Source organism: Mesoplodon mirus (genome assembly GCF_964341445.2).
Source record: "Mesoplodon mirus genome assembly, chromosome: 18".
NCBI classification, from domain to species: domain Eukaryota; kingdom Metazoa; phylum Chordata; class Mammalia; order Artiodactyla; family Ziphiidae; genus Mesoplodon; species Mesoplodon mirus.
The window spans coordinates 16,039,473-16,051,682 of NC_138994.1; the positions used below are offsets into that span (position 1 = coordinate 16,039,473).

At 61.0% G+C, this 12,210-nt stretch overlaps 1 protein-coding gene across 1 annotated transcript; it reads right to left on the reverse strand.

Annotated features, from left to right (window-relative positions):
* Positions 1 to 1,692: 1,692 nt before the first annotated feature.
* TMC8 (transmembrane channel like 8) lies at positions 1,693 to 11,404 on the reverse strand. The gene is made up of 17 exons (XM_082604845.1): positions 11,364 to 11,404; positions 10,060 to 10,117; positions 9,265 to 9,418; positions 8,925 to 9,073; positions 8,430 to 8,579; positions 8,056 to 8,138; positions 7,389 to 7,525; positions 6,959 to 7,106; positions 6,419 to 6,589; positions 5,972 to 6,111; positions 4,359 to 4,482; positions 3,920 to 4,017; positions 3,554 to 3,737; positions 3,297 to 3,427; positions 3,049 to 3,207; positions 2,546 to 2,624; positions 1,693 to 2,055 (listed from the first exon to the last, which is right to left on the reverse strand). Exons 3-17 carry the CDS (start codon positions 9,414 to 9,416, stop codon positions 1,798 to 1,800), a joined length of 2,163 nt encoding a protein of 720 aa, XP_082460971.1. The 5' UTR covers positions 9,417 to 9,418; positions 10,060 to 10,117; positions 11,364 to 11,404; the 3' UTR covers positions 1,693 to 1,797.
* Positions 11,405 to 12,210: the final 806 nt, after the last annotated feature.

Here is a 12,210-nt window from a genome sequence, read left to right on the forward strand (position 1 = left end):
TACACCTTGGCTCAGGCCATTCCTCTGCCTTCATCTCCCGAGTCCTCCCTCCCCCAAGGCCCCACTAGTCGCCCACTCCACAAAACCCTCCTGCTGACTGTGATGGCTCCCCCGAGCCCCAGGTTGCCTTGCTGGGCCGGCACGGTCACAGGGCCATCAGGGTCCCTTCCCATCTCTTCCACTTTGCTCCTTTAGGCCAATGACCATGTTGTAATAGGGCCTCAACTGCTCTCCCAGGAAGGACACTATATAAGTAACTGCTCATTCAGTCCTCACAACCATGCAGAGGAGGGTGGTGTCATCCCCAGGTTTTGGTTAAGCAAAGTGAGGCCCCGAGTTTGAGTTCTTCAAGGTCCCAAAGCTTGTCCCCCTCACATCCGGTGATGCACTTGGCTGGTTCTCTGAAGGCACATGAAGGTGATGAGAAGGACCTGGATGCCTCATTGCTGCAGGTTCTCCCACTTCACACCCAACAGCATCACCCCCGGGGGCTCATTAAACCACATCGCTGGGCTCCACCCTTAGAGGAGGTGGGGTGGGGCCTGAGAACTGGCTTTTCTAACAAGTTCCCAGGTGATGTTGGTGCTGCTGGTCGGGGACCACACGTTGACCCTAAGCTGCTAATTAACAACGTGTGTCACCTTCTTTGGGGCCAGGCTGTTTGCCCTCCCCAAGCTGAGCACGTAGCTCCCCGTGTCTCCCGCGTCTCATCACCAGCCCCAGAACAGAGCCTGGCACTTGTTGACAGGCGGATGGGTCATGTGATGCTGGGTGAGTGAGAGAGAGGGACAGCGACAGGAGGAGCTGAACCAGCCAAGACTCCAATGACCACGTGAAGCCCCTGGACTGAGGGCGCCGGGCCAGAGCCGCCCAGATGCCGTGTCCAGGCTGGGAATCCAGCCAGGCGCTGGCCTTCTGCTGCTGGAAGTAGAGCCTCATCAAGCACGTCCTGGGGTTTCTCCCGACCTTCCCTCCTGAGGGCTCTTTAGGCCAGCAATCCTCAACCCTGGCTGCCAGTGAGAGTCACCTGGGAGCTTTAGAAAGTCCAGATGCCTGGCTGCTGGCTGCACCTGGATCAATTACATCAGAATCGCTGGCACAGGGCCAGCATCTGACAGGGCTTCTCAGGAGTTCTCCGAGGCTGAGAACCACAGATTGAGAACCTCTGCAGCCTTGGCACCGGAGGTTGGGAATCTTGGACGCAGCCCTGCCTTCTTCGGCAGCGGGCTCCGCTACCTCCTGGGGCCCACACTCGGAGTGTCTCATGATGCAGGTCAGATCTGAGCTCTGCCCCTTGCTGACTCATAACGTCTGTGGGTCTCAGTGGTCTCACACGTGAAGGAGGAATTACAGGAGGTTGTGTAGGGTGCCTGCAGTCAGAGCACAGTTAGCCCCCACTGTTTGCTCTCCCTGCGGCCAGGCCTTCCCCTTCCCGCAGGTGGAGGTCTCTGAACTTTTATGATGGTACTACCCAGGGTAAACAATTCCTGAGCACTGCCAATGGATGTGTATTTATAAACTGCATTCATGGGTTACTATACTAACATATTATGCATATTATAAAACATTCAACAAAAATAGAAACTTTTAAGGATTGAGAAAAAATAAAAATACAAGTTCCCATATTTTCTGATTGATGCCCTCAGGTGTATGCACCCCACCTTGGGGCACCCTGCGGGAGGGCCCACTGAGAGAGTCGGTGGTCACCAGGGGTCACGAGCGTGGGGCGAGGGGGCAGGAAGTGGGGAGCTGCACACGGGGCCCTGGGGAAGCTCCGGGCGGTGGTGGGGGTCGGTGCTACAGCTCCGAACCGTTGGGGAAGCGGCATCTACGGGCGGGGACCCGGACACCGCGCAACCCGGCGGGATCCTCAAGGGAGGGCTCTGGCCTGGGGGCCCTGGGTCCCGGGGAGCCCGGGCACGGGAATCCGGGGCAGAAGGATCTCGGGCGCGAACCTCGGGAGTGAGGGGACTCAGGCCCCAGAGAGTCGCCGGAGCCCGGCTCCGGCAGCAACCGCGACAGGTCATCCACCAGGTGCCACTTCTCCTGCACTTGCTGGGGCGGAAGCGGGGAGCGAGCGGCCGATTTACGAGCGGCGCCACCTCTCACCAGCGGCCGCGGGAGAAGCGGCCGTCCTCGCAGTAGCAGCTCCGAGGCCCCGCCCTACCAGTTTCCCCCTCCCCGCCCCCGCTACGGCCCCGCCCCACCAATCTCCCGCCCTATCCCTAGACCTCGCCCCGCCGGGCCAGAGACCACGCCCCTCCCGATCCCGCCCCAGCCCAAGGCCTCGCCCCGTCAGGTCCCGCCCCAGCCTGGCCAGAGACCACGCCCCCACCAGAGTTTCACCTCCTACCTCCTCCCAAGCCCACACTCCCGTTAAACCGGGTCCCCAAGCCTAGAGCCACATTCCTGTTGCCTGGTTCCCGGCCGGAGGCACCGGTTCCCTCCCTCCACCTTCCCCGCTTTTATCCGCGGCCTGAGGACACACTCCCGACAGGGTCTTGCCCGCAGTCCGGGACCCCTCCCCAGTCCGGCGGACACTCACCCACACCAGTTGCTTCCGGAGCCCCCGGATGGCCCTCGCGCTGGCCTGGGACTGGGAGACGCACACGGTCAGGACAAGGCTTTGGATAGACGGGGATGCTAGGTCAGTCAGCCCTCTACTTCCTCCTTCCCCACCCCAGTCTCTTAAAAACCACCTCCCGGGGTCTTCTCTCTTCCAGGTTCCTAGACACCGCTTTCTCTCTCCTCTCCTTCCTCCCACTGGTCGCTCAGCCCCTCTCCTCTAAACGGCAGTAAGAATAACAACCGCGGCAGGCCAACAGCGTGTCTGCACCAGGCAACGTGCTTCCCCACTGGTCACTTAAAGTGCCCGCTTTACAGGTGAGGGCCTTCAGGGGCTGCCCAGGGGCACAGGGCAACCCCCAGGCCACTTGCCCTTGGGCCCCTGGCTCCCTGCGACCTTGGGCTCTCCTTGTCTGGCCCCCAGATCCCATGAGACTGGCTGGGGGTGCCCCCTTCCTCGGTCCCTGCTGCCCTGAAAGGCACCTGAGCAGGATGAGGAGGGGGAAGCTGAAGGCGTGGGAGCCCAGGTAGTGGAGGATGCGCTGGCTAGCGGGTGGGAGCCGGAGGGCCACCAGCTCTGGGACCACCTGCCAGGGGGCTGAGTAGTTGGTGAAGAGGCCACAGTCCCAGGAGGAACGGATGCTGGGGAGAGACCAGCAGAGGAGGGCCGGAGTCAGTGCTCGGGTGACGAGCTGCTGGCCCGGCAGCCTCAGCCCCTCTGCTCCCCTCACCTGCTGACCACATAGCCCAGGGGCACAGCGGCCAGGAGCAGGCCCAGGATGAGCACCAGCTGGAAGAAGAAGATGGAGCTGGAGGCGCGGAATGGCCGAGGGGACGTCCTGGTGTTCCTCAGCAGGGTGTACTAGGGAGCGAGCAAGGACACAGGTGCCGTCAGCGCAGTGTGCAGATGGGAGGTGCCCAGCGGGGCAGCAGCAGGAGGTGCCCACACAGGTGCGGCCCTGCTCCCTCCCAGCCCCTGAGCCCTCACCTTCTTGATGTAGAAGGTGAGGAAGATGAAGATGCTGTTGAGCAGGGACAGCAGGGGGCAGTAGAAGAGGCCCATCCAGGTGACCGTCTGTCCCTCCACGATGTCCAGCACGTTCTTGGGCAGTAGGAACTCCTCCCGGTCCAGCCAGGCCCAGAACCGGCCCGAGAACCGATCCACCAGCAGCCTGGGGGAGGGGAATGCACAGGTACCCACCACCCAGAAGTGTGTGGACCTCGTTGGTCCTGGCTGGGGACCATAACACACTCACATGGAAACATGCATGTAGAACTGCTCACCCCTGGCTGTGGCCACTGGCAACCCCCAGACATGCCCACTCCACCCCTGTAGTGTCCCCACGTGGCTCACCTCCTAGGCAGGCTGACAAGGAAGGTGAAGGCCACCGTGAGGAGGAAGTTGAAGATGCTGAGTTTGTACAGCTCCTCCCCCACCGAGTTCTCCCAGCACTGGTCAGAGGGGGCATCTGTCACTACCCTCGGTCCCCAACCGCCCCTCACCCACCCGTTGGGGACTCTGTGGTCTAGGAGCCTTGCCTGGAGTCTGATATGATGCTAAGTTAAAACCCGGGCCTGGAATAAGATTTGAGCAGACAAAGCCCACAGTCTGGGCGGCCTCTCTGCACAGCGCAGAATGTGATGTGAATGGCGCCCCCTGGAGGCGACTGCTGGGTGGGCAACTCTGCCCACAGCCTCTCACAAAGGTGAGACCCTGAGAAGGAGGAGGAGATCAAAGAGGTGGGGCTTTGCAGAGGACAGGAAGGACAGGCCCTGATGGAGTCACCGGCCACCTGGTAGTCACATGCGTTGTAGCCGTAGGACTCACAGCTGGTCTTGTTTCTGCCGATGCACAGCACAGTCTGGCCCAGCGAGAAGGAGAACATTCCCAGGCTGGCCAGCTTCAGCACCACACACCTGGGGGTTAGGTGAGGGGGTGGGGGCTGTGTCAGGGGAGGAGCCCAGGTACATGGCACATCTACTCGGGACACAGGTGTGGCTGACATCTGCATGAGCTCAAGTCTCTCCCGGGCCCAGCCCCCTCGAAACCCAGAGCCCAGCCTCCTTCCAAACTGCTCCATCCGTGGCAATGTTTCCCAAAGTGCGTTCCCTAGAATCTTGGTCTCCAGATGATTCACAGGAGAAAGGTTCTGTTTACATTGGTTTGGGAAACACGGCACAGTCCAGCCATCCTCCCCCCACACCCAGCTTGGAGATTCACAGGCACATACGTGCTTTTATATCATTAATGCAGATGAGATCTCTCTTCAAAGGCCTATTAATGCCCTAGTCCATTTACACTGTCCATATATCACAAACACGTGCATGCATACTCCTGAATAATATGTAACTGGATCACACAGGTAGGGTGGCCTAACCCCAAATGATTGCCTGCATGTTATATCAAAGTGTGGACTTTCTTTCTTTCTTTTTTTTTTTTTTTTTTTACTTTTTGTCCGTACTCCGCAGCATGTGGGATCTTAGTGCCCCAACCAGGGATCGAACCCACGTCCCCTGCATTGGAAGCACGGAGTCTTAACCACTGGACCGCCAGGGAAGTCCCATGCAGTGTGGACTTTCAAGGCTGATGCACGGACAGAGCCTGGCTGGGAACAGTGGTTCTTGTGTTGAGGAAGGCAGGGGTGGGTGGGGGCTTATTTTTATCTTTCATCCTTTTGAACATTTTGAATTTTTTTTTTTTTTTACCATGTGCACGTGCTATTACCCATTCCAAAAATAAAATTTCAAACCAAACACGATCTACCTCGGAGGTACGCAGAATGGGATCCGGACAGCTTCTGTGCCAGGGAAGCCCAAGGAAAAGCAGACCCTGCCAAGTGAGGGGTGGGTGGCAGACGGAAAGAGAACCTGGGCTGGAGCTGGTGTGTGGGGGGTCCTGTGGGTGGGTGGGTCCAAGGCAGGACCCGAGTCCTGGGAGAGGAGACAGAGCAGAGCCTGGGGGCGGAGGACGGCTTGAGTTTGAACTTGAGTTTGAACCTGCACCCAGCAGGCATGGGGAGCCTCCCTTGGCCAAGGCGCTTGACCCTTTCAAACCTCAGTGTCCTCATCTATCCAGTGGCAATGAGGATGGTCCTAACTTCACAGGTCACGTGAGGGTGTCAAGGTGAGGGGTGTAAACCCTCGGGGCACATGGGAGGGAGCTGTGTTCCTAGGTGGGTGACTGGTACCCGACGTGCCCTGGCAAAAACAGTCACTGGCTTGCTTTGGATGGTGGGGACTGGAGAACCTTAGACTGGGGCCCCCCAGACTGTGTGTGGGAGCAGCTGCCTGCCTTCCCTTGCACGGGACCCCTGATGCCAGGGGATAACCAAGACAGGCGGCAGGACACAGCCCTTCCATGCCCTCCACCTTCCGTCCCACCTGTCACCCCCCAGGTGTCACTCACCAGATAAGGGTGAGGTTGACCTCAGTGTTGGGAGGGTAGTTTTCCAGCTGGACCAGGAAAACAAACAGCAGGGGACCCAGAAAGTTGACCAGGGCGATGACCCCAGGGGGCAGGTACTGGAGCAGCAGAAACAGGGACTCCTGTGGGGAAAAGCGGATAAGGGGGTGCCGTGGGTTGGAGGGCCCCCAGCGGCTCCCCCATCCCCTACGACCCCCTCAAGTGTAACTCTGGTACAGGCCCGGAATCTGGAAGCCCACGGATTATTCCCAGTGGCAGCATGGCAGCAGGGGGTATCCACAGGTAGAGCCTGTCTGACCTGGTTATGACCTTGGGCAAATTGCTTTAACCTCTGTGAGCCTCGGTTTCCTCTTCTGCAAAGTGGGACCATCCCGTCTCCTCCCCCAGGTCTGGCCAGGATTAAATAAATGCATGTCAGTCGCCTGGCACCTCCTTGTTGTCCTGCGAGTACTTGGTGGCCCAGAAGATAGCACTGATGGCCCCAGCCACCAGGAGCCCGATGAGGATGTTGACCCGCAGGTAGGTGAGCAGGTGGCAGGCCCTCTGAGTCCGGGTCTGATGCTGCACCATCAGCAAGTGACGCCCCTCCTCCAGCTCCACCTGTCATGGGGGCAGGGGCAGGGGCACAGGCGGGTTAGGGCTGGCCCAGGTGGAAGGGGAGGGGGCTGGCAAACAGCCCCAGGTCAGTGTGCATGGGGAGAAAGGCTGCCAGGCTCTAGGCAAGGTTGGGGTGACGCTGAGGCGGGGACACACGGGCTGGTTTTACCTAGAGGACCCCCAGAGTACCGTGCAGGTGAGTGCTCACACCCAGACACAGCACTGCCCCCGCCTCCAGCTGGAAAACCGTGTGCGCACACACACACACAGACACGCTCCCACACTCAAGCCACACACTCATACACACAGTCTCACGTGCTCTGACATTCGTTCACACTCACATCTCACACTCATGCACGTCCTGACACGCACCTTGAACTCGTTGCTGATCTCATGCTTCTTGATGTTGGCTGCCTCCTGCCCCTGGATGCAGAAGTCCCAGGAAGAGAAGACCTTGGCGCTGAGAGGTGACCTGTAGTCCTGGCCCAGGAACATCTTCTGTGGCAGCCCCTTCACCATCCTGGAGGGGGCAGGAGGCCAGGGCTCAGCCTCGGCTCGGCTCTGATCTGGGGTGGGAAGTCCCAGGCAGCCCTAGGTGCAGCCTTTGGCCTCGGCCTGGGTGTGGGGGTGGGGACACAGGAGCGGTGGTCCCGCTCCTGAGGTCTGCAGCTGGGGATGCAGAGTTCTGGCCCTGGAACCTCCATTGGCAGGGACTCCCTGCCAGCTTGGGGGTACCACGCCAAGGAAGGGTGATCAGGGAAGACCCCCTGGAAAGGGGTGGAGGCAGGGGCCCTGCTCTCACCGCCGTAGAATCTCACAGAAGCAGAGGAGGAGGCAGGCCAGCGGGCTCAGGAAGTACGCCAGGCGGATGCTGTACATTGAGCTGCTCTCAGGCCCCGCTCGGTACGCGCCGTAGAAGAGATAGGTGTTATTGAGGGCCTGGGGATGTCAGACGATGACACCTGAGCCAGGCTGTGTGCTAAGTGTTTTTTTGCTGTTAACACATTAGCCCTCACAGTAACCCCATCAGGTAGGGAATAAGAGTATCCCCATTTCACAGAGGCTCAGAAGGGTTGGGCAACTTGCCTAAGGACACACAGCTTGGAAGAAGAGCCAGGACTAGAACACGGGGGCCTGCATGGTAACCACCCAGTGGCTTCCAGGGATGAGGGTAGGGTGGTGCTTATCCCAGAATCCTGGACCCTTTTTCCCTTCTTGTCCTTCAAACCCCCGCCCCAGCTGGGCTCTGAGGGCCGTGGGCACATGTCCATGGGCCTGGGCTGTGCACAGTGGCCTCAGCCTCTCTCTGACCCCACTACTGACCCAGCCAGCCTGTTTGTGGAGGACTGTCTCCCTAGAAGCCAACGTGCCCTTGGAAGGGTGAGGGTCCTCTTAGACTGGGGTTCCCTGAGGCTAGATCACCAGGTCCCCCAGCCTCTCTGGTCCACAGCCAGTACAGACCCACTCACCCTGCCGGTTAAAACATTCCAAAGTAGATTGTTGAACTTGGGAACACCAGTCTGGGGTTGGTGGCCACCAGGACACTGGAGGGCTGTCGAGGAGGGAGAGGGGTCCAATAGGGAAGGGTCCCCAAGGCATAGGTGAGACTCTGCCCCTCTCACTCCATAGCCTCCAACCTCAGAAGGCCTAAGCAGGGTCCTGAGGGCATGTCAGGAGGCCTGTCATGCAAAAGGCGAGATCGAGTAGAGCCTCAGGGCTGCACCCAAGCAGGACGATGCCCAGGGTTTGGACACAGAGGTTTGGGGCTGTCCCAGTGGACCAGGCCCCCCAGGGTTCAGGTGGGCTCGGGGGGCACTGTTCCCTCCATGGGCCAGGCACTCACTGAAGTTCAGAGCAGGTCCTCTGTCAGGGGGGCGGAGCCAGGTCAGGGGCAGCAGGACGAAGCTGGTGGTCAGAAGTAGGGTCAGCAGGTTAAGCAGCAGCAGGAAGCGAAGAAAGATGAAGTAGGACTGGATTCCGGTGCCAAAGAGGCCTGCGGGGAACAGCAGGTGGGTCAGGAGGCGCCGAGCCGTGGGCCCAGCTGATAATCTGAGGGCTGTGGGGTGTGGGTGACTAGCCTCACAGGGACCTCAGTGTAACGGCCAGTTCTGGAGGCTGGCCTAGCAGTACCTCTAACAGCCACCAGGGGTGCCATCATCCATAAAGGTTTGAAGGGTGGCTCTGGGGGCAGAGGGGATGTGTGAGGAAGGTGGGGTGGGTTGGTGGGGGTGGAGGGGTGCAATGGCAAGGGGGATAATGCCCTCCTCTGGTTTCTAAACTAGACATTGAGACTCCAGAGAGGGGAGGCAGGAGGTGGGGATTGGGGTTCGGGTCCTACCCCCGATCTCGTAGAGAGCCCCCTCCCAGAGCCCACAGCCCCGGGCCAGCCGCCGTGCTGCCTCCCCCAGGCGCCGTCCTGCAGTCTGCTGCCTGTGACGCCACTGTTGCCAGCATGAGGTCTTCACCCCCTCGGGCTCCCGCAGCTGCCTGGGATGGAGTGGTGATGAGAGGGGTCCCTGAGTCACCCAGCATGCCCACCTGGCCAGGCAGAGCAGTGCCCTGGGCCAGGGAGTCTTCCCACTGCTGGTGATTTCCACCCCCCCATCCAACAGGTGCATCCTCTCCCCACCCCCACTGCTCCTCCTCCGCTGTGTTCAGTAGGGTGCCCGGGCACCCACCGGATGAAGCGCTTGTCCACCATGGCATAGGGCAGCACCCGCAGAGGTTCCTGGGAGGAGCACAGCCGCTCCATCTCCTGCTCCCACAGCTCCTCGCCCGCCGGCTCAGGTTCTGGCTCCCCTGGGGCCTGCACCGACCACTGCCTCAGCATCTCTGTGATGGGGTTGAAGTTGGGGTTGTAACGCTCCCCCTCCTGGGAGAGGATGCTGTTGGAGGAGATCTGGCTCAGTCTCCAGCCACATCTCAAAGCAACGTATGGCCTCAGTTTCCCCATCTGTCAAACGGGGAGAAAGGTCCAAAGGGCTCGGAAAGATGGGACGTCACAAACAAAGCCAAGGCCAGGTGTAGCCACAGTTAAGTGCGGTGGGGCCCAAGGCCCGCCCTGCCCCACCGCAACCGGTTACCAGTGGCCGCAGCCCTTCCCCATCGCCCTCTGGCAAGGGACAATTCCACCTGCCGATTCTCCCAATGGGAAGACCTCTCTGCCGCAAACCCCAGCAGTTTCCTGGATTCAGCATCCTGCAACACCTCGAATCTGGACGTGCTGGGACCTCCTCTGTCTTCTACCTGGTGGTCCAGATCCCGGGGCTGGGTCCACCCCGGCACCCCATGGAACACAGATGGGGAAGCGTGGCTACAGCCCCGGCCGTGGGAAAGGGAGGAAGGAAGGGACCCCTCTGCCCCTCAGCAGTGGTTCTCACCCCTTCCCCGCCAGCTGCCAGCAGCTCCTCGGCCTCAGTTCTCTCTTCCACCCCCTCACGATCCCCCCTCCCCCCACTCTGCACCCAGCTCACCTGGGGACAAGGGACCAAGAGACCGTCCTCCGACTGGCTCCCGCCACTCCCGGCGGGGCTGCGAGAGAGCCGAGGGGAGGGGTCACATAACAGGAACCCCAGCACCCCGAGCCGTCGCCTCCCCGCACCCCTCTCTCCCCCGCCTCCGGCAGTTCCTCCGCGCTCCACTGAGGCCCGCACTTACTGAGGGGGCACGGGGCGCCGGCGGGCAGGTGAGCGGCGCTGCGCGTGCGCGCTGGGCGGGGGTCGGGCCCCTCCCCTCCCCACGGGGTACCCGCGGCGTCTGGGCCTAAGGTCTGACCCTGCGTGGCTGCGGTCGGCGGGGCGCGGGCCCCGCCCCTTATCCGCCGGTAGCTCCGGCTCTGCTCGGCTCAGGGGGCGCGATAGTGCAATAACTCAGGGGGTGGGTCCGACCACTCAGGGCTGCTCGATTTTCAAAGGCCCTAGGCGTTATTTCTCAACTTCCCGCCTCCGTCTTTGGCACTTAAGCCGAAGCGGCCCAGCGCCTGGCTTATAGGAAGCGCTCAGGATCCCGCTGCACTCATGCCCCGCCCCGGCGAGTTGTCTCGACCCTTTCTCTCTCTTGGGACCGCCTGGGGGGCCCCGCGGTCCTGTCCTCTCCTTCTCCCTCTCCGCCTCCTTGAGGGCCCCCCCTCATCCCTAACGAGCCCCAGTGGTTTTTCTGCCTCCCCGCCTGCTTCCCCTCCTGGTTTTCCAGACCCCCCCCCGACCCCCCGCCCCGCGCCCCATGCCAGGCCCCAGGCTGGGTGCTGGTGCTGGGCACACAGTGAGCATAGAGATAGAGACGGAGCGGGAGAGGGGGAACGGAATGGCAAATGTACATGTCAATAGGAAGTGGCACATGCTCCAACAGGGTTCAATCCCAGAAGGCTCCCCAGAGGAAATGACTTTTAAGTTGTGCCTGGGATCATGCAAGTAAAACGTGGCTGGAGCATGGGTGTGCAGGGCAGGGAGTAGTGTTGGGGGAGAGGCGGGGGCTGGGCAGAGCTAGTTCTCCAGGCTGAGGTGCCCGTACCAAGATCCATCCTGAGGTAATAACTCTCTATTTGGGCATCCTGGCTTGGCCCACTTGTCTTCCCCTCCAGGAGGGCCCTCTCCTTCCTTTCTGCCTTCCAGCTCACTTTCACCCTGCCCTCCTCTCAAGGCTTCTCCCAACCAGAAATGGCTCCCACCACTGTCCAAATCCCACCCTTTTCTGAAACCCAAGGGTGACTCTCCTCTGGCCTGCCGGGCATTCTCGAGGTCAGGTTTCTAGGTAGAGCTCCCAGGTGGACAAGACTCACACCCTGGCCGATGACACCCTGGAGGCTGACTGACCTCTCGGCCCGTTTTCTCATCTGTGAGCTAGGGTCATCAGTGCCCCCCTCCCTGGCATGTGGGGAATAACGGAGCAAACAGCAATGGGGACAGCCCCTAAGTGTGCCTCCCCTCCTCCCCACCTAGCACACAGGAAGTGTGCCGGAACTCTGCTGGAGAAACCACGCCCACATCGGGAGGGCGGAGATAACCCCGGGTTCTACCAGCCAGCTTGGGGCAGTTGTCACAGGAGGCTGTGCTGGAGGAAGGGGTTACCCAGTCTGGTCCTGCAACGCCCGCCGTATCCGTGTGGCTTTGCCGCATCGTGTTATTTTGATAATCGCCCTGGGAAGTGGACGGGTCTGGAATCATTGTCCCCATTTGAAACTTGGGGAAACTGAGTCCCACAGAAATTGGCTTCAACCGGAGACTGGAACACTTCCAGACACTCGCCGCCTTCATCTTGTTCAGACCTCAGGGTGGGGTGAGAGGAGGGGTCGAAAGCTGGTGGGGAGAGGGCACAGTCGCCGAAGGCTCGACGGGGAGGGGAAGCAGGAGGAGCGGGGCGCGCCCCCCCGCAGGGTCACGTGACTTGTCCGAGCCCCGTCGCCACGTGGGCCGGGGCTGGGCGGAGCAGCACTCTGGCCCCGCCAGGCCTGATAAGGTCACAGGTCGTCCCAGGGCTCTTGGCCGCTCCCTCCCTCTGAACTCACCACCCCTCCCGCAGCTGGTGGAGCCCAGACACAGTTCCCGGCGGCCCTCGCGGGGGACAGGTGAGCCGCGCGCCGGGCCCCTCCTCCCCAGCGCCTCCCAGCTCAGTGCCGGGATGCGGGT

Bases quoted from the DNA above. Each gene is read 5' to 3' on its own strand.
- TMC8 (XM_082604845.1), bottom strand. From the start codon at position 9,416: ATGCTGAGGCAGTGGTCGGTGCAGGCCCCAGGGGAGCCAGAACCTGAG. The intron at 7,107-7,388 runs GTGAGAGCAGGG...TGCCCCCTCCAG, and splicing joins TTCTGTGAGATTCTACGGCG to GATGGTGAAGGGGCTGCCAC. The intron at 6,590-6,958 runs GTGCGTGTCAGG...CCCCCATGACAG, and splicing joins AGATCAGCAACGAGTTCAAG to GTGGAGCTGGAGGAGGGGCG.